This window comes from Scyliorhinus canicula, chromosome 13 (genome assembly GCF_902713615.1).
Source record: "Scyliorhinus canicula chromosome 13, sScyCan1.1, whole genome shotgun sequence".
Lineage (NCBI taxonomy): Eukaryota > Metazoa > Chordata > Chondrichthyes > Carcharhiniformes > Scyliorhinidae > Scyliorhinus > Scyliorhinus canicula.
Window position 1 is genome coordinate 160,692,466 of NC_052158.1, and position 21,340 is coordinate 160,713,805.

General features: G+C 45.0%; 1 protein-coding gene across 5 annotated transcripts in view; it reads right to left on the reverse strand.

Annotated features, from left to right (window-relative positions):
* Window positions 1-745: 745 nt before the first annotated feature.
* tp63 (tumor protein p63) overlaps window positions 746-21,340 on the reverse strand; it is a 274,654-nt gene continuing 254,059 nt past the window's right edge. For 3 of the 5 annotated variants that reach the window (XM_038815783.1, XM_038815784.1, XM_038815785.1), the window contains 4 exons: window positions 8,204-8,352; window positions 6,187-6,328; window positions 4,506-4,599; window positions 3,129-3,425 (listed from right to left, as the gene is read on the reverse strand). In XM_038815783.1, the coding sequence (XP_038671711.1) occupies window positions 3,129-3,425; window positions 4,506-4,599; window positions 6,187-6,328; window positions 8,204-8,352 (682 nt within the window). Of the gene's footprint in view, window positions 3,426-4,505; window positions 4,600-6,179; window positions 6,329-8,203; window positions 8,353-21,340 lie in introns of all 5 variants that reach the window. The other 2 variants (XM_038815782.1, XM_038815786.1) reach the window with 2 other exon arrangements.

Sequence of the window (21,340 nt, forward strand, 5' to 3'; positions counted from 1 at the left end):
GTAGTTGTGACACTTTTTACAGAAGGAACTCCAAAGTGCATCAAATCCAACACATGGCTGCAGGTTTACACAGATTTAAAATATAGGCACTGATCCCGAACCTGCCAGTGCCCTGGTCTGCTACCCCCACCCTCAGATCACTGCCGCTGTCAACAGTTTATCTTGTGAAACACTCCAACTAAAGGCAACATCCATCTTACAGCAGACCTGGTTATTCGGCTCCAGCTTACTCTGCTGTTTCAGACAGTGCTGATGTGCCACTGACCAATGAAAACTTTCATTTATCCAGCCTTGACCCCGTCTCCAGAGATTATAATCATTGGTGGAGAGTGCAGAGTGTTGCCAGTGTTGGTGCACACACAGTTTGGCTAAATTACAGTAATGATTTATACCACCTTAAACATTATGTATATTTATTTCTAAAAAAGATTCACAAAATGCTCCAATGACGTATATACAGCAATGTGAAATGAAGACTGACCGGCGATTTTATTATTCTCTCAGCCATTACAGACAAACTCCCATTTAAAATTTTAACACATCCCATTTTAATATCTGCACAATGTTGAACTCTTATCAAGGCCACAAAAATACACTTTGAGACTTTTTTTCTGTTCTTTTTCTCTCTGATTGCACAGAATACATTTCAAAACCATTCATGGGAAAGCCTACTGTAGTACTCTATTTCCACAATCATAAGAAAAGGCAAGTGAAGTGCGGGGGGGAGGCAAGGGGATGTGGGACGGGGGGGGCTTTCCCAGTGTGGAATAGTATTTCCTGCTCTCCTTCCCTTCCCTTCATTTTCTAGCTCCTCTCTTGGGAGTTCTAATCCTTTGTGGGGTTGATACAATCCCAGCAGCCCAGACGGGTCTGTGATAACTTGCCCAGTCTGCAGTGAGGGGACAGTGAGGGGAGCAGAGGAAATTGCAGCTGAGCAAGGAGTCAGCAGGCATTGGATTCGGAACAGGAACTACTCCACGCCTACGCGGATGATCCCAAAATGTTGTAACATTTTAGAACGGTTTTGAAGTGCAGTAAAATTGAAGGCAGCAAACAAAGAGGGACAAAAAGAATGAAAAATGTCTCCGTGTGTCTGATTGTGGCTGCTAAACCTTAATTCACAGTTTGTGAGGAATTCCAATAACATGAATCTCCTCAGCCATTAGCACCAAGCTGTTTGGAGTTCATCTGCAGGATAGCCTCAGTCGCTATAGCAAAATATCAAGAGATGAATATAAAACAAAACTTTGAAATCTAGGACTCACATGTGAAACGGATGTACTTACAACACACAGGCTACCCCAGAACCAGGTTCAAGTAGAGAAACAGAATGTTGCAGTGTGGAAACTGTCAATGATACAAGTGGTGGCTTCGGTGATGTCTAACTTCTGCCAACCCCACCTCCCACCAAACAACAGAAGGTTTTAACCAGGTGACAATGCAACAGAAATCAGATAGTTCTTCTAACTGTGAGGAGCTCTGGCTATCAATGTCCTCAGAAAGCACAACTGCAATGCTACCACGACCAAGTGCAGTTTACTGGGTAGCTATTTAACCACTTCATTAATTTAACAGTGTCATTTCTAACCATCCAGATTTAAATTTTCCCTCTGTTTCGGTATTGCACATGATGTGAGATCTTTACATTGGTGTTTTATAAGAGTGATGTACTGTATAAAAATCCTAAACACCTCGTCTGAATCACAAAACCAGTAAACAGTTTCTTATGTTAGATTTTGAATTTTTTTTTATCAGGATCAAATTTCCGCGGGTAAAAACGGGAAAATTTGAGGAGAGTGGAATTCACCATATTGTACATGATTTGGGATAAACCCTTTGAATGGCTTCAGGCCCAGGTTTAAGCAAGTGCCACATGCAAATGAAGGAATGGCCTGTGCTCCCCAGTGAAGTAGTTGAAACCCAATACAGTACAGGTCTAGCAACCCTACCAGCACCACCAGGATCAGTACAATTTCACACATGCAACATCCCGCAAATGAAATGCACAAAGTTGAGATGGATCTCAATATAAAAAAAATATGAAAACTTATTTAAAAATGATCATGAGCGATTGACAAGAAGCATTTTACCCCTTTGTCCCATTTAAAGTTGAAGCTAACCTCAGAACACAATTGTCAGTCAGGGTTGTGTTCATCAGCTTATATATCACAGCTTTCACACCTCAACTCGAACAAACAAGAGCTGCATTCATCAGTGGGAGTGAGTGTTTTGAATGATCGAGGACACATCGACATCAGGTGATCACATTGCCAACTCAAAACTGTCCTGTCCACTGAGCTTATACACGTTCAGTCAGAACCAAGTGCTTCCTGGGGTCAGTCTTTGGACCAGAGGCACCACCCAGCAACCTCGCCCCGGAAGTGATTGGTGTCCGGGAACAAAATGGCAGGTTTGGTAGCTTTAACAGACAAACTATTTACTGAATCTAACTAATTAGGGGCCCAGAGACCCAGTTCAGTGAGCTGAAATCGCACGGAAGGCTGGGTGGTTTGTAAATTGATGAGTAGCATGGTGACCATCATTAAGAAAACAATGGCACAGATTGCTGACCTCTCTCAGAGAGTCTGGCTGCTACGGTTATCGCGACGGTCAGTGCCATCTCCCCACTCCTGACATCAGCCCAGGCTGTGAAATAACAAGTGCCATTTCTGAAGTGCAAGATAACTAGGGATAGAGCGAGGGAGGAGGTTACGGCAACACCAAAGGTGCCGGTCAACTCATCTTCTCACTCCCTCTGTACTTCCTCATGCTCTCACACATCCCTCTGCAATCACAGATCTGATGCAAAAAAATAAACAATACCATGGATTAGAATTGATCCTGTCTAAACAGGAAGAGATGCATAAATATGGCAGTTACAAATCCCATATAGCCCCTCAAGCACCCTATAAGCTTTGATACAGCTACCGTATATGGGCAGTTGGGCTTAAGACAACAAAAAAAAAATAAAGACACAAAATAAAGTTGAGTAAGTGCAACCGATTTGGACACGAGTGAGGCTACTCAGTATAGATGTTCTAACAGTATCCCCTCGTATTCTTGTCGTCTTTCGATACTTTTGGGACATTGTCTTTTGTGGTTCGATGTGTTCATGCCTCCAGGCCACTTCACTCCCCCTCCTCTTTGATCCGCTGTTTGCTACGCCGTCCATCCATGTCAAACCCAAAATCATTCCAATCATCGCGGGGAGGGAAGGAGATGGTCTGGCGCAGGGTGAAACGGACGGCATCAATTACCCGCTCACCTCGCGTCTCATTCTGAGAGCCCATGCTGGCGGTGGAGGCACTACTCGTGTTCCGCAGAAGCTGTGGGGGGTTTGTGTAGTCAAGGGTCTGCCTGTGGTCCAGTATTCCTTTCCAGATAGCGTGTCGGTACTGCTCTGGAATCTTAAGGCTGATCAGATCCTGATGGAGAGATACAAAAATAAAAGGAGGGTTTTAGTTACTCGAGACAGCCAATCGCCGACCATTTTACGGGTTGGCGCTCCTGAAATGGAACTCTGCGTGGTGAGAGTGCAGACTGGAAACTTTCATTCCATTACTCTCCATTAGGAGAGTTCAGCTATCCCTTAGAAAACTTTACAAAACTTCAAACTATAGAGTTGAAAAAACAAGTCTGACCAATTCTTTTATCTAGTTTCATCTAGAGTCGGGCTCTGTATGGCTCAATCCTAGATAGTCTGGACACAAGAACATAGACGGAGACTGTCCCTCCTTCCACAAAGAGATCAGTTGATCCCTGATCACTGATTCAGAAAAGAGATCACTGATTCACAGAGAACTGTGAATCAGTTGTTTTCATGAGAATCCGACAGGTTCCTCTCGCTTTTACTGACACAACAAATGGCCAGATTTAGTACATTCAATTTCACACAGTGAGATTTGAACACAAACCTCTTCATTCCAATAACCACTGCCACACACCCAGCATTTAGCTTGAGCAGTGGGAAACTCCACCGCAGTGTACCACATTTCACTGACCACTATTTTGTAGACCTATTCCTTCTAACACATACTGAGATTTTCCAGCATGTTCTGTTTACAGCTAGTGGGGTGAGGCCCTCTCTACCATGAAACAAATTGAAAGAAAAATATTGCTCGTACTCTACCTTACCCAAGGGGAACTAAAGTTACCAGGGCAGATTTTCCTGCTCGAGTGGCTGTTCGATCAGCTGGGGAGGAGGTGGGTGGGGGAGACAGCAACCACTGACTACTCCCCATTCACTATAAATGACGGTAGATGGACAAAGTCTCCAGCTGTATGCTGCTTTTGCCTGATGTACCCATGGTTACCTTCCTCAGGGATACAATAGATACGGGAAAACCAAATTAAATATTTGTATTATCTTTTCTACCCAAAGTCCATGGCATTGAGGACTTTGTACAAACCCACACTCTTGGCAATTTTACCCATGCTACGGTTTTAATGAGATACGGTTTAAGCCGGTCAGAGCAGAGGCACAGCAGAGCGAGGAAACCACTTACATCCATGGTAAAATGCTCGATCTGGTAAATGTTCATCAATCCCTGGGTGGTGAAATACTCCAAACACGACGCACAGCCGGCTCTCGTCAGGAAACTGCGAGGAGAGAGGGAGGGATGGTTAGTACTGTACCTTACTCAGGGTCACAACTCTTTCAAACAAGCAGGAGATATACAAACATAGAATCCCTACAGTGCAGAAGGAGGGCTTTGGGCCCTTCGAGTCTGCACCGTCCCTCCGAAAGAGAGCCCTACCTGGGCACAATCCCCCACCCTATCCCTACAAACCCACCTGACCGTTGGATACTTAGAAGCAATTGAGAATGGCCAATCACTTGAGTGCAATAAATAACTCTTTGTGCAACTCTGGCACAAATTAATTAGCATCAATGCAAGAAAACATACAAGGGACTGGCATTTAAACGCCACCTTTCACAACCTCAGGACATCCCAGGGGGCTGTACAACAAACCAACCATTTCTGAAGTGCAGTCAGCGTTGTAATGTTGGAAATTTAGTAACCAATGCCGCACTCCTTCAGTACTGCACTGTGCGTGTCAGCATGGATTGTGTGCTCGAGCAATGGAGTGGGGCTGACTAAAGCGTGAGAGTGCAGCAGGCTCTTCGACTGCAGGGAGAATCACAGTTAACCTAGTGGAGACTCATTTTCAGCAGGGTTCCACTTAGCATTGGGGAACAGGATCCCCTGGTTAATTCTTGCTTGCTCCACAGTCCAGGAATAAATGAGCCAGTTACAGCACTCTTCCCACTGCCTCAGCGGAGATCAATTGACTGCCCACTCCAGGGATTCTGCAACCTCCTGGTCTGTGTACAGGTCCGTTTTGCACCCTCACCTTAAAACTGTGTTGCAAAGAGAAAACATGCACAGCTGAAATGTACAAGATTCCCTGAAATGCTCAACAATGTTTCCCAACGTAAATAACTTGGAGAGAGCAGTGGAGTTGGTCTCTTCAGACCAGATTCATGCATTGAAGTTACAGTCATGAACAGGCTGAAAATTAAAACCAGAGGAACAAAGTGACAATAAAACAGAAACCCCCCCAATAAATAACAAAATTCCATGAATTAGATGCTCCTCTGGGTTGGGGGTGAAATCTGAGCCTTTGTGGGATGGATGTGATCCTTGGAGTCTCAGGTGGGAAGAGGCTTGTTTCTACTTTACATACAAGGTCCCATTCATTCCCACAGATATCCCGTTACAAACATATCTTGGGATGTTGTTTTGTGATTCATTCACCAATGAGTCAACAGCTCAGAGAACAGAAATTCCAACATCCCAGATCCCGCGGGATGCCACCAGGGCATGCAGTCGGCCAGGAATGGGAATGTAAACAGGGCTGCTTTATCGGGGCTCGAGGCCCCATATGGGGAATGATCTCCAATTTGAACACCCTGTAAAATCAGAACATGGTTTTCTTGTAAAAATAAATGCAAGACTGCCCGAGATCAGTGAAAACCAACAATGGGGTTTTGCGATTTCCACAATCCAGGAGGTGACCTGGAGCTTTAAAAAATATTGGGATTTCACTGAGATTAATCCAATTGGGAAACAGAGTGATGGTTTGGAATCTCACAAGCAGGAATTGCATTTTAGCTCTACAAGGCTTCACTCTATGTAAACTAATTCTAATAAGAAAGTCAGTAATCTAATCACCACCTCTGACCTGGAGATACTGTTGTCAGACGGGTAAGGCGGAGGCGGTGTGCAGTGTGAAGTCGATGCCATTGGCGAAGGCAATCCGTGCGTAGGACTCAACCCGTTCATGTCTCCATTCATCTGCATCGGCATATTCATCATCTGAGGGACTGAGGAGAAAGAAGAAAACTCATCAGACACATCCTGCGTCCCGCTTCCTAGCAGCTTTATGTTCACGATAATCCACCTTTCTCAGCTAACCTTTCTCCATTTTTTCTTCATTAGCAATACTCCAATCATTGTTTCTTTCTCGCGAAGCTGAAAATCCTGCAAATCCTCCCTGCACCTTCACAACATATCTGAAATTCCTACATTCGTCAAAACTGGATTGTATGTATTTGGTGGAGTAAGGGTTAAAAGCCTGGGCTAGTGTGTGTGACTGCCGCAGTCATGTTTTTGAAAATCCTGGCTTGAAAGGCAGCTAGGCTTTTGTTTGGAGACAGAGGTGCAATTAAAGCATCGTAAAAGATAATAATTCATTTCAGCCAGGAATATTGTTAGCTGAAGTTGGGCGAATGGACTTTTGTTTAAATAAAGACGGTTCCCTGGGGAGTAGATAATTAGGCGCATGAGGCTGGATTCTCCGGTTCCCCAGCTGCACGTTTCTCAGCAGTCCGCCGTTTGCAGGTGGCAGTACTCTATCTTTCCGCAGCTAGTCAATGGGATTTCCGACTGAAACCATCCTACTCTGCTGGGAAACCCACGGGCGGGAGTGCGCTGCCGGCGAGAAAAGCAAATCGCCACTTCGGAGGATTCTTGCCGTTTTAATAAGATGCTATAGTTAATGGGAGGAGCCAGGGGCTGAAGCAGTCAGGCGTTGAGGTTGCAGTTTAAAGAAGTTCAGATTTCGATTGGGATATGAACAGACTAGAAACTGTGCTCTCAATACATTTCAGTTAGCGATCGGTCTGTGAGCAGACTCGTGGTTTCTGGAGAAGCAGTCAGTTAACGATTGGGGCAGCACGGTAGCATTGTGGATAGCACAATTGCTTCACAGCTCCAGGGTCCCAGGTTCGATTCCGCCTTGGGTCACTGTCTGTGCGGAGTCTGCACATCCTCCCTGTGTGTGCATGGGTTTCCTCTGGGTGCTCCGGTTTCCTCCCACAATCCAAAGGTTAGGTGGATTGGCCATGATAAATTGCCCTTAGTGCCCAAAATTGCCCTTAGTGTTCAAAATTGCCCTTAGTGTTGGGTGGGGTTACTGGGTTGTGGGGATAGGGTGGAGGTGTTGACCTTGGGCAGGGTGCTCTTTCCAAGAGCCGGTGCAGACCCGATGGGCCTAATGGCCTCCTTCTGCACTGTAAATTCTATGATTCTATGACAGACCAGCACCTTTTCTCAAAGTAAAAAGATTTTTCCTGTGAATAGAGCAGCAGTTTCGGGAAAAGCAGGTCTTTTTAACAGTAGTTTGAGTCAGGCAAGAATCTGCAAGCTGGGTCCTGAAGGATATTGTTTTCTCAAAGCGGTTTATCCAAGACATCTGTTTACAGGTCGGCTAACTGTATTCAAAAGTGGATTTTGACCTGAGGTGGGGTTTGTCTGAGTGGAGATAAAGATAGCAGTTAAGGTTTATTGTTTTGTTGTATTGCTGAGCACTGTTTAACTAGTAATTGAAAGCTGTTGTCTTTATGATATTAAAGTTAGTAATAAAGTTTGTTTCAATATATCATATCCCTATTTTGCGTGAAATCGCTCCTGGAGTGAAGTATCCTTTCCTGACAGTATTACAAAATTAAAATATTGGAGTTTCTGTCCGGTATCCTCCAACTGTTGGAGTCTGGCCCCTGTATCGTAATACAGTCCTGAAATCAAGACTTAAAGTACCATTTCCTACTCTTAAAACAGGGGAACTTATTCCTGCTCATAGTCTTTGCTCCTCAATCACCCATCACATCATCATGTGTCCATGATATAGAATCAGCTCTCCAAGTAAGAGAGCTGAAGTACTGGGTAAAGCCATACTATTGTATCTCACAGACTCTTACCCATATTTGCTGGCATGGGAGCTTGGGTGAGTGCATTGCGCTGGGGGCTGATGAGTTGGCTGACAGATGGTAACTTGTTTCCCATGGTGGCCATTTTATTCATTGGAGGGGGAGAGGGCCCGAAGGATTGCTGCGACTGCATCGACGGCCTGAAACAGAGAAATGGCAAAAGGTTCAAATGCAGACCTTGCTTAAAAATAACAGCGGCGACTTCCCCAAAGTTCACCAACATAACCAGCAAATTCAATTACATTTTTCGAGAAATCGCAGCAATGTGACATGTCGCATTGTGTCTGTGCTGATGTTGGCTCTCATTGGAGATATTCACTAAAATACCATTCCGCTGCTCTGCCCTGCGTCCTCCAATACTTAATCAAGTTCACATTTATCAAGTTCCCTTACACACCAGGACTGACTTCACTTCACCAGCCCTTTGTATACAGATTTCACACTCTACAGCCCTTTGTATACAGATTTCACACTCTACAGCCCTTTGTATACAGATTTCACACTCTACAGCCCTTTGCAATGAAACCAGATCTTCAGCCTTCCAGCTCTAATCCTGAGTTTAGAAACTATCTACTGATGCTCTACAGCTCCTGACTGATCCACTGCTGGGTACAAAACGTAAAACACAAAATCATCTTCCCAATCAGAACGGGAGGCACCTTCTCTACTTGTTTATAATACTGTTTTTACCAGCTGAAGTTGAGCTTGTAGATATTTAAAACAAGCATTTTGTTAGAGTCCTGGGTATCTTTATATAAAATTAAATCATTGGGATGTCAACAAATGTCAGAACCATCTTGCAAATCCACAGAATTGAGAGGAATGACCAATTAATCAGCTTTAGTGAGGTTGGTTGGTCATAAATATTGCCTCAGGACACCAGGTAGAATCCCCTCGCCCATCCTCATATCGCCATGGAATTACCCACCTGAACCGGGAACCTCAGTTCAACTCCTCAATAAAAACGGCACCTCCAGAATTCTTTCCCTAAATGCTGCAGAAGGGCATTAGAAAGAGGTGCAAATCCCAAACCTCTAACACAGCCATTTGTTCAGGGGATGTAGGCATCGCTGGCTGCAACAACATTTCATTGTCCATCCCTAACTGCCCTTTGATTGGAGCAGTTTGCTTGGACATTTCAGAGGGCATTCAGCATCGACCACATTGCTGCGGGTCTGGAGTCACATGTAGGCCAGACCGGGTAAGGACGGCAGATTTCCTTCCCTACAGGGCATTATTGAACCAGGTGGGTTTTTACGACAATCGGACAACGGCAACTATTGCGGCATGCAGACTTTTGGGTGCGAGAGGATGGGGGCCCACAGTAATATCCCTGACCCAAATCACAGATGGCGAGATGGGAATGAACTGGAATGCCGTCTGGAAAAATTTACTCGAGTAACGAGTCGACATCTTCAGCAGCAATGGGGTAGGGGTGTGTGTGTGTGTGTGTGTGCGCGCGTGTGGGGGTGGGGGGGGGGGGATATAAACACATGTCAACAATGATTTTTTTTTCCCCTGGAATTTAGCACATTTACTGATTAACAATCTTCATCGTGTGCCCAATCTCACAACTGTGTTTCTGAGATTTGTACTTAAGCGCTCGCCACACTATTTAGTGGCTTCCTTTACAGATTAACCATTGCTCCCCCCCCCCCCCCCCCCCCCCGCCCCCCCCCCTCTCCCTCAGCACTCTTTACAAAATGGTTTGCTCCATAGGCATGCAAACTTGTTTCCCCCACATGACCGCAACCAAGAAACAGTTCAGACAGACTCTAGTTGCCGGTTTATTTCAAAGATTAAGTACAGGTTTCAGCATCAAGTCGGCAAGTACATGAGTGCCCCCGACTGAAAGACAGTCAAAAAGGCCAGTTTAATATAAAACACAGAACATCTTCACACAGGAACTTATCTGGCCAGCAGCAACCCAACCTCACAATATTTCAGAGGTTTGACTCTTTAGCTGTGCCAGCCAGAGAAAGGAAAAATATTGCACATGACAAATGTAGAGGTCTCTGGGGCAACTTGACCTGCTGCGATTCTGTAAACAGCAGTGTATAACTGTCCTGCTTCGTATGGTGGTGCAAAACATCAGAAACAACTGAAAGACAGTCAGATGATTACAATTTATTAGGTTCATTTGTTTCAATTCTGTGGGTAGGACCTGCTTAAGGGTCACTTTGTTCATGGGTGCTCTTGAAAACGTTGAAGGGGTAAATCTCTACAACATTTGATACAGTCCTCATGGGTCCTGCTAGTCAGGGATTTCTGTGGGGACCCCTTACAAATATTGAGACCCTCCCAAGGACACTGACTCACTTCGGAAAAATAGCATTAGCTACCTGGGGATAACAGTTACAGAAAATGTAGTGTACAGAATTGCTTAGCAGTAACTCACCAAGCAAAGGAAAACACAAAGAATTGGATCATGGAATAACAGTGCGCCTGCTAGACCCGGCCTGAGTCAGACAGTAAACTCAGTTATTCACAGACTCCAACCGTTTTCCCTGAAGATTTGTAAAACCATGCGGTGCACATGGTCTGGAGATCCTTTCATATTCAAAAGTAGCTGAGAAAAGGAGCTGTGTAGGATCACAGCCAGAGGGACAGATCAGAACTAATAGTTTTAAATGAAATGAAATGAAAATCGCTTATTGTCACAAGTTGGCTTCAATTAAGTTACTGTGAAAAGCCCCTAGTCGCCACATTCCGGCGCCTGCTCGGGGAGGCTGATACAGGAATTGAACCGTGCTGCTGGCCTGCCTTGGTCTGCTTTAAAAGCCAGCGATTTAGCCCAGTGTGCTAAACCAGCCTCTGGTTTATATTTAAGATAAGTGGATGTCATTGTAACATGGGGAAAATGCTAATGAATGATGCATTTTATAGGACAATATTAGACTAGATCAGAGGGGAAAGCAAAGAGAAATTAAGAGTGAATAAAAAGTGAAGCTAACAGCCTGGTGTCATCGTTAACATTATGCATGAACTGAGACACCAGTCACAAAATAATGTGCAATAAAATTTAAAAATATGTACAATAAAATTGGAATCTCTAACACAAGGCCAGCTCATGTCTCCTCATATCACACAACATGACGACATAAAGATAGTTACCCAGCTCACAATGGGCTGAAGTGGAACCACAATCTCTCCCATTCTGTAGTTCATTCCTGGGCCACTCTGATTAAAGTATTGAGCAAGAACCATGACAGAGCTTGAAAGTCCAGTTCACTGTGTGTGCTCCCAGATCGCAGCATTGTGATCCCCAATGCTCGGATATGTCACCACTGGTGTGTTTGGCTGTGTTGAGTGGTGAACGATATTTCTGACAAATCATCAGAGAATACCACAATTTCTTAGACTGTTTTATTTAAAATAAATCACAAATCTAATGGCAAACTTTCCCGCATCCCCAAATTTCTCTCTTTTCTGATACCAATGATTCAGATTAGGATACAGTTCCACAGGTGTCCATTCCAAGTGACTAACCTTCACATGAGGCTGGACAGTGAGAGTATGACTCAGTAAGACTCGTACTGAGTATCGGCCAGTGAACACCCGAGTCTGTGTGGGTCAGTATAACCTAGTATTACACTAGAAGAACAAGAGCAGCAGATACCTGGGAACCCCACCACCTGGACGTTCCCCTCAAACCACTCACCATCCTGACTTGGAAATATATTGGCATTCCTTCACTGGGTCAAAATCCTGGAACTCCCTTTTCACACAGTGCTGTCAGCACTGTGGATATACCTACGCTGCACAGACTGCAACAGTTCAAGGCAGGTCACCTGCGCCTTCTCGAGGGCAATTAGGGTGGGGGGGGGGGGGGGGGGCGATGCCACATCCGTTAAATTAATATTAAAAAATACTGTGTACACCAAGGTCAGTGCGGGTCAGTATAACTCACACTTTACATTTACCCATTATCTGGTTTCTTCCCAAATTCAGAGGTATCAAACTATATTCATTGTTTTGCTCTTTAGTTTAAACAGGGCTGGTCATGAGTCTACACAATACGCCCACTCAATAATATTGTGGGTTCAAAATACACATCCCCTCAATGATATCCAGGATTAAATAGCTCATTCAGGAGAGTTGCGGAAATTCAGCACCCTAATGTCAATAGAATGGGATAACCAACTTCAAACACGGCAATATAATTGAAAGGTTACTTCAAAGGCCAGGATTTTGAAACTTACTGCATTAGGATAGAGGCTCATGTAGGAATTTACAGGAATAAATTCCGAAACATGACCATGATATATCTGCTCTTGATCTGGTAACTGCAGTACACTACCCAAACCACAATACTGGTAAAAACATTAAAATGCATGCTTAAATCGTGAAAATCATTTCCTGAAATATTCTCATCTCTTGTCTATAAACAGTGTGCAAATAGCAACTACTTTTGGTTCAAAAGCATTCATTTCTCACCAATTTGTGCAAATAAAGAGCAGATTCTTTGACGAATTGTAAAACACAGGTGGGTGGGATTCACGCTAGTGCTTTTAGCCTGGGTGGCTTTATATTAATATGCTCTTTAACTCTGGGACAAAAATTGAACATACACATCAAAATACTATATTCCTCAAGTTTTGGTTTTCCTCTGGTCTGCAATTTCAATAACTGAACGGGTCTGAGAACGGAGCGGGAAACCTGTAATTAGTCTGGGTTCTTCTGCAGGCCTCAGCTTGAACTGCAGACTACAGACAATGTATGGTGGCCATGGAGCTGGACTAGTGTTCCAGAGATCAACCTTTCAAACCTCAGTCAGCAACACATCTGGTCATTTCTGGATTGGCAACAGGAGGCGGATACAATGGCCATGAGAAACTGAACAGAATGACTAATGTCCTTCAGGGGGCAGCCTTACCTGGGCTGCCCTACACCAGTCCCCCATGCCAGGGTGGAGTTATCAAGCCGCCCTTACTATTACCCCCCTGACAAGATTCATTCCAAACAGGACTGGCAGCTTCAGACAGCAAACTATGGCACACAAAAATCCCACGTTACTTTTCTTTCCAAAGGAGAGGCGATTTGATAGATGTATTGAAAATGGTGAGGGACTGGGCCGGAGCAGACAGGGAGAAACTGTTCCCAATGATGGAAGGAATGGAATCACAGGGCACAGATTTAAGGTCACTGCCAAATGAAGCAATGGCGACAGGAGACACACATTTTCACACAGTGCGTGTTTGGGATCTGGAATGCGAATGTGCTGGAGACAGGGTCAAATCGAGCCTCTCAAGAGAGAACTGAATTCTGAGAGATCAGAAAAAGGATGTGCAGGAGTACGGGGGAAAAGGCAGGGGAGTGGGGCAAGGTGAATTGCTCCATCACATGGCCAGCATGGATATGATGGGCCAAATGGCCTCCTGCATTGCAGCCATTCTGTGATTGTGTGTGTGTAGAGGTACACTATTGATATAGGCCATCAGACAAAATCAGGGATATTGTAATCAATGCTGCTGAAATAATGATCATATCAAAATGGTACTTGCTCCTACACACTGGACTTTGCAACCATCAATGGTATTACTAACTATACTCTCCAGTATGTCTTTGATTTCAAATTCCCACTGGGGTCTCACTCGGCAGGGTCGAGGTGCAGAGTATCACTTTGGCAGTCTAAGCAGCAACACAGGGGCAGAATGAATTATCTGAGTGTGCAGTTTTCCCTTCGGGAGAGGGTGGGGGATGTAGACGGGATGGTCAAATAGGCGAATAAATGGCAGATGGAATTTAGCCCTGAAAAATGTGAGATGATACACTTTAGAAAGAATAATTTGACAAGGAAATATTCAATGAACGGCCTGACACTGGGAAGTTCCGAGGAACAAAGGGACCTTGGCGTGTTTGTCCCGAGATCTCTGAAGGCAGAAAGACAGGTTAATAGGGTGGTGAAAAAGGCATATGGGACACTGGCTTTTATCAACCGGGGCAGGGAATCATGATGGATCCGTATCAAACTTTGGTGAGGCCACAGCTGGAGTACTGTGTGCAATTCTAGTCGCCACATTATAGGAAGGATGTGATTGTACTGGAGGGGGTGCAGAGGAGATTCACCAGGATGTTGCCTAGGATGGAACATTTATGTTATGAAGAGAGGTTGGATAGGCTCGGGCTGTTTTCTCTGGAGCAGAGAAGACTGAGGGGTGACCTGATCGAGGTGGACAAGATTATGAGGGGCATGGACAGGGTGGATAGGGAGCAACAGTTCCCCTTAGTAGAAGGGTCAGTTACGAGGGGACACAAGTTCAAGGTGAGGGGGGAATTTGAGTAAAAACCTTTTTACCCAGAAGTTGGTGACGGTCTGGAACACACTGCCTGGGAGAGTGGTAGAGGCGGGTTGCCTCACATCCTTTAAAAAGTACCTGGACGAGCATTTGGCACGTCACAACATTCAAGGCTATGGGCCAAGTGCTGGCAAATGGCATTAGGTGGGCAGGTCAGGTGTCTTTCATGTGGCAGTGAAGACTCGATGGGCCTCTTCTGTGTTGTATTTTTTCTGTGACTCTGACTCACTGCTTCTCTGTAGCAAAATGGAAACCTTGCTGGTTCACAGGGAAAGAACAGTTTTAAGGGCTGCGTTCACCTGTTTTAAGTTTCAGATTTTCTCCTTCAAGAGAGTTCAGAAAGGTATCAAGAATTGGGCTTGTGAGGGCTTTGGATTTAATCACCCACTTCCATTGTCCCTGTGAAACTATTTTGGATGCTGGATTAAAATGTGAGGAAGGTCTGTCGCTCACCACAAGGCAGGTTTTGGTGTTGTTTATAGACAGGCCACTACTGAAGCTGTTTGAACATTTTCTATTCTCCAGCTGGTACCAAGCTCATGCCACCTAAATGGCCATATAGAAAGGGCAGTGGCCTGTTAGCCAAGGATAGTTGACACATTTACTATTTTCATTGGTATTAAATCTGACAAAGCCAAGTCTGTACATTCACTGTAATTGGCTAGACAGCTGGTTCGTGATGCAGGGAGAGGTCAGCAGCGCGGGTTCATAGAACATGGAACATAGAACATACAGTGCAGAAGGAGGCCATTCGGCCCATCGAGTCTGCACCGACCCACTTTAGCCCTCACTTCCACCCTATCCCTGTAACCCAATAACCCCTCCTAACCTTTTTGACACTAAGGGCAATTTATCATGGCCAATCCAGCAAACCTGCACGTCTTTGGACTGTGGGAGGAAACCGGAGCACCCGGAGGAAACCCACGCAGACACGGGGAGAACGTGCAGACTCCCCACAGACAGTGACCCAGCGGGGAATCGAACCTAGGACCCTGGTGCTGTGAAGCCACAGTGATAACCACTTGTGCTACCGTGCTGCCCTTTCAATTCCCGGGTTCAATTGCAGTACCGGCTGAGGCTAGTCATGAAGGCCCCATCTTCTCAACCTTGCCCCTCACCTGAGGTGTGGTGACCCTCAGGTTAAATCCCCCATCAGCCTACGGTCATCTGGGTTGATGGCAACTTTACTGGATTATATGATCGATCAGATTCAGCTTTTGAAAAAGTTATTTTTGGGATTGGTTACGAAGTAATTTAACCTCTTGCGGATAGATGTAACAACTGGATGGGAAAACCCGTCAACCACCTGCGGGGTTTCACCCGGGGATTCAAGACCGAGCTTTGTTTAGCTCACAAGGCTAAATCGCTGGCTTATAAAGCAGACCAAGCAGGCCAGCAGCACGGTTCGATTCCCGTACCAGCCTCCCCGGACAGGCGCCGGAATGTGGCGACTAGGGGCTTTTCACAGTAACTTCATTGAAGCCTACTCGTGACAATAAGCGATTTTCATTTCATTGTTTTCAGGTGAAGCATGGTTGGGGTGGATGGAAAGCTGGCCATTTAAAGTTACACATTCTGCCCTTACTTTTATATTTCTATGATAAATTTTCTTGTCCACATTTACAATGGACCAATCTATTAAACTTGTCACTGTGCAATCATGTCCTTCCACCAGTGCAGGAGCTCTATTAGAAATGCAGACATGGAAATTATGGAATGATTCACAGAAAGCACATGTCGATGCAAGGTTATTAATATAGTGATGCAGTTATATTTTAAAATGAGTCGTTCTGAAATAGTTACTGTTAATTTTTCCTGAATTGTGATAACTCACAATGAAACATAATGGACGATGGTCACAAAGTGATCAGCAAATGTCAGAGAATTTCAGTTTTTTGTTTCTGCATTACTGGTTTCTTTAGAATGTGGGTTATATTGACATTGTTTGGCCCCGATTCCACAATCACATTGACATGATAGATGGAGTAGGGGCAGCTGCTCTCTTAGCCAATCACCTGGCCATTGTCTGGTGCCTGTCCAGAAATGATCAGATTGAAGGAGTTCGATTTGACCGTTTGCCACAGTGAGATTTGAACTCCTAACCTCTGGTCCGCTAATCCAGAAGCACAACCACTTGGCTTTCATACATGTTCTGCTAGGGAAGCAGTCACTGTGCGCAGAGCACTCGCTGGAATGGAACTTAAAGCCGCATCAGATGGAGTTGCTCCGGAAATAGCTGCTTACAAACTGCCTGTAACAAACAGCTGTGAAATATTAGCGTGAGTAACAAGTGCAGTCTGAAGAACACCAGTAAATGCCGGCAGATTTCCTCTTGCAGTATTTGGGAATTACAGGCCTCGCCACACATCCAATCAACTCGAGATTCTTGTGCCACTTGAAGTGTAAAATGCTTCCCTCTTAAAGCTCTCCAGTTCAGAGGCTATTCCCCTTTATAAATAATGGCAGGGTTGAGCTGTGCTCTCTTGGCTCCACCCCCCTTTTCCCAGGTTATGTAAGGTGTTCTCAGTCTGTACATATTCGGATGTTTTCTCCTTCATCAACAGCCTTTTGCCGCTGTTTGACTCCAAGTGTTCATTTTGAAAGCAGGCCTTGAGCAGACTGGAAGGGGGGGGGGCGGAGAAGAGAGAGAGAAACAGAAAAGAAAACAACCAGTAAGGATTGAGAGATTTAAGCCCAAGTCTTAGTCTTGCCCATCTTCATGATCATGACAATTTCCTGGGGATGAGAATGTGGTTTTGAACAGATTAATTGGGATGAACATGCTTCAGAATCACTGGACTCATATTGAAAGGGTCTGATCAAACTACGACACCATGGGAACTGACTGCAGGAGCTAAAGGCCCAGTTCAACCATTGACATCGCTCTACAAATTTCATGTTTCACCTTGCCCAGTGTCCACAAATGTTGTTTACTGAATCACTGGCACAATCCCTCAGTGCCAAGATCATTACTCTGTGGTTACTTGCAAAGGTTCTGGAATTGGGACACCCCAGGTTTGGTTTAATTTGGCACGGTAGCACAGTGGTTAGCACTGTTGCTTCACAGCTCCGGGGTTCGATTCCCGGCTTGGGTCACTGTCTGTGCGGAGTCTGCACGTTCTCCCCGTGTCTGCGTGGGTTTCCTCCGGGTGCTCCGGTTTCTTCCCACAAGTTCTGAATGACATGCTGTTAGGTGAATTGGACATTCTGAATTCTCCCTCTGTGTACCCGAACAGGCGCTGGAATGTGGCGACTAGGGGCATTTCACAGTAACTTCATTGCAATGTTAATGTAAGCCTACTTGTGACAATAATAAAGATTATTATAGTAAATTGTACACCCCATAACTGTAAGCTTGACAGTAAGGGGCTTGAATGCAGATTTTTTTTAAACACATTGTTCGGTTTCAGGTTCTGAGCATTTTAAGAGTTATGGCACTGAAACAAGGCAATAAAATATCTAATCGCTGTTGTTTTTTTAAAATTTAGAGTACCCAATTCATTTTTTCCAATTGAGGGGCAATTTAGCATGGCTAATTCCCCTACTCTGCACATCTTTGGGTTGTGGGGGTGAAACCCACGCAAACACGGGGAGAGAATGTGCAAACTCCACACAGACAGTGACCCAGAGCCAGGATCGAACCTGGGACCTCGGTGCCGTGAGGCAGCAGTGCTAACCACTGCGCCACCGCGCTGCCCTGAGTCGCTGTTGTTGGCTGCAGGTTCAATTGCATTTCTCAGAAGGAAATAGCCCTTAATTCATTACTTTTAAATGTATAGAAGATAAAGATTTTGAAAATGCTGTCATTGTAAACTAGCTGGGGAGGGTAATAAAGAACATTGAACAAAGACACATGTGGATGGAGTCGAGGACCAGATCAGCCAGGATCTGAGTGAATGGAGAATAGACTCCAGGAGCTGCAGTTCCTAACCATTACTATTTCCCAAGAACATTACCATCCTCAAAACTTCTAAGGATGCCAAAAATGTGATTTTGTGACCATTTGCCCAGATGCTGTGCACAGTCCCTGAAGCAGAGGAGCCTGTTATTCTGGGAACATAGCACATGCCACGCTGGTTAACACTGCTGCCTCACAGTTCCAGGGACCCGGGTTCGATTCCAGCCTTGGGTCTGTGTGGCACTTGCATGGGTTTCCTCCGGGTGCTCCGATTTCCTCCCAAAATCCAAAGATGTGCAGGTTAGGTGGATTGGCCATGCTAAATTGATCCTTAGTGTCCAAAGGTTAGCCATGATGTGGAGAAGAATAGATCACCTGAAGAAGGAGCCGTGCTCCGAAAGCTCGTGTTTGAAACAAACCTGTTGGACTTTAACCTGGTGTTGTAAGACTTCTTACTGTCCAAAGGTTAGGTGAGGTTCTGGGAATAGTGCGGGGGAGTGGGCCTAGGTCGGGTGATCTTCAGAAGGGTCGGTGCAGACTCGATGGGCCAAAAGGCCTCCTTCAGCACTGTAGGGATTCTGTGATTTATCATGTCTGAAGAGATGCAGAGATATCCATGTGCTATGTTCTCAGGATAACTAATTATCACTTACCACAAATATGAGGCTTTGGAAATACTCTGTTTTCAAAAATAGTTGAGGCTGCTTCCTGAACATTGTGCTCGCATTGACCAGTGCTGCACAGCTCACATCAGTGGCAATAACTTTCTCAGCTGCCAATGTGGCAACTCATTTGTTCTCCGAAATGGTCACGGGACACTGGCCACATCATCAGTCCAAACGTCTGCCTGCTGATTACTACAACAGCAAGTATCAGTAAGCTCTGTTTCGAGTGTGTCAGAGTGATGGGGACCCTGAACAGCTCAGTATCTAAACTTGATTCCATGTTTAAACATGTTTACAAGTTAACACAAGGAGACATGACTAGCAGGCTAGAGGGAAGAAATTCTGGACATGAATGGTCCACTGGACAGCAGTTAGAGCAGCCCCAGCTCAGACAGAAAATGTTACAGTATAAGGTCAGCAGCAGGACTACAGGAGACGGACAGTAATTGCTGGTCTTGTCAGTAGTGGCCACATCATCAGAACAGATTTTTAAAGAATGCTGGGATAGTTCCCATTAAATTCATCCCCGTTAAATACCTGCACAGAGTTGCACCTTTGTGTAAAATCTATGATAACAAATAGATCACTTTAATAATAATAATCTTTATCATTGTCCCAAGTTGGCTGACATTAACACTGCAATGAAGTTACTGTGAAAATCCCCTCGTCGCCACATTCCGGCGCCTGTTCGGGTACACGGAGGGAGAATTCAGAATGTCCAATTCACCTAACAGCACGTCTTTCGGGGCTTGTGGGAGGAAACCGGAGCACCCGGAGGAAATCCACGCAGACACGGGGAGAACGTGCAGACTCCGCACAAACAGCGACCCAAGCCAGGAATCGAACCCGGGACCCTGGCGCTGTGAAGCAACAGTGCTACCCACTGTGCTACCGTGCCAATGATGGATTGTTTGATACAGGGCACCACGTTGACTAAAGTGAGGGAAAAGCTGGTTGAGTCTTGCTTACTGAATTCAGTTAGACGGTATAATGAGAAAATGGTACAGTATGGTCGGTATTCTGGAAGGATAAGGAGGAAGGGGTTGTAATCAAACTAGAGGCGAGCAGCTCAAAATCTACAATAATAGTGACTACAGGACATTTTCAAAATGCAACTGTTTCTTTGATCGCTGATCTTTCACTACTAGTTGCTCTCTTCAGCAACTAATAGTGAGATCCCAGCCTGTGTACAGTGATACCAAGAGGAAACTGGTTCTGCTCACTGCCCAATCTTTCCACCACAGAATGTCACTGTTTGCAATTTGAGGAGCAGCTTCGTCTTGTGGAGGAATAAACCGCACACAGGGAATATGTGGCAGGCTAGTGAGTATCTGAAAGCAAAAGTAAGTTCACAGGTGAAGTTAGGCAGACCAAGCTGCCCTGTATTTGGACATATTCTGCTTTGGTATCACAGTTACAGGCAGTTCCCTATTTCTGTACTCGCCTGGTTAGACAGACAGGCTGAGAAAATGAGGATCTGCTTGCTTATCATTCACAGAGGTGGGTTTGCTGCTGGTCAGGATACTGGGCAATGGACCACCCAAACCCCCAACCCACTCACCACAACAAGGAGAAAGTGAAATGAGAGGAACACCCGACTAATGTTTCCAAATCAATGCAAAGGAGGACAGTCAGTCACAGACAGCAACTTCAAAGGAATAAGGACAGGTTAATCAAATGTCATGATCATGAAGGTGAGATCAAAAGAAAAGTGACCAAAGCACAAAAGAAGCAGAGAAACTCCCACTGAGAATAAATAACAACTTAAAAGAGCAACAAAAGGAGACAGATATTTGAAGCTGGAGATATGGAGCTGCTGATCACCACATTTCAGGATTTCTTCATATTGTGAAAGCAAGTCTGACAAATACAATAAAAAGATTTAAAAATGAATCTAATCTTTTTAAATTGCTTCATTGCAGCACACACTCAGTAACCCAGGCACGGGCTCCATCACAGAAGGGGAAAGGGTAAATCACCAGCGCGGTCTTTACTCCTTCACATAGAGGTTGCTGCAAGAAACTTCAGCAAAGCGGTATAGCTGGAGAGCTTGGTGGCAAAGGATGTGACGGGGGCGGGGGGCAGAAAGAAAAAGAGAAGGAATGCAAACGAATAATTCTGTATTTTCCGACTGACTTTGTGTATGTGTTTCTGAAACACCCAAAATAAAACATTCCTGGCACTGTGAAATACTTGCCGAAAGATTGAAGAGCGGATTTTGCTCAGGAAAATGCCACAGATGTTTTACCAGATTGCTGTGCCGTTA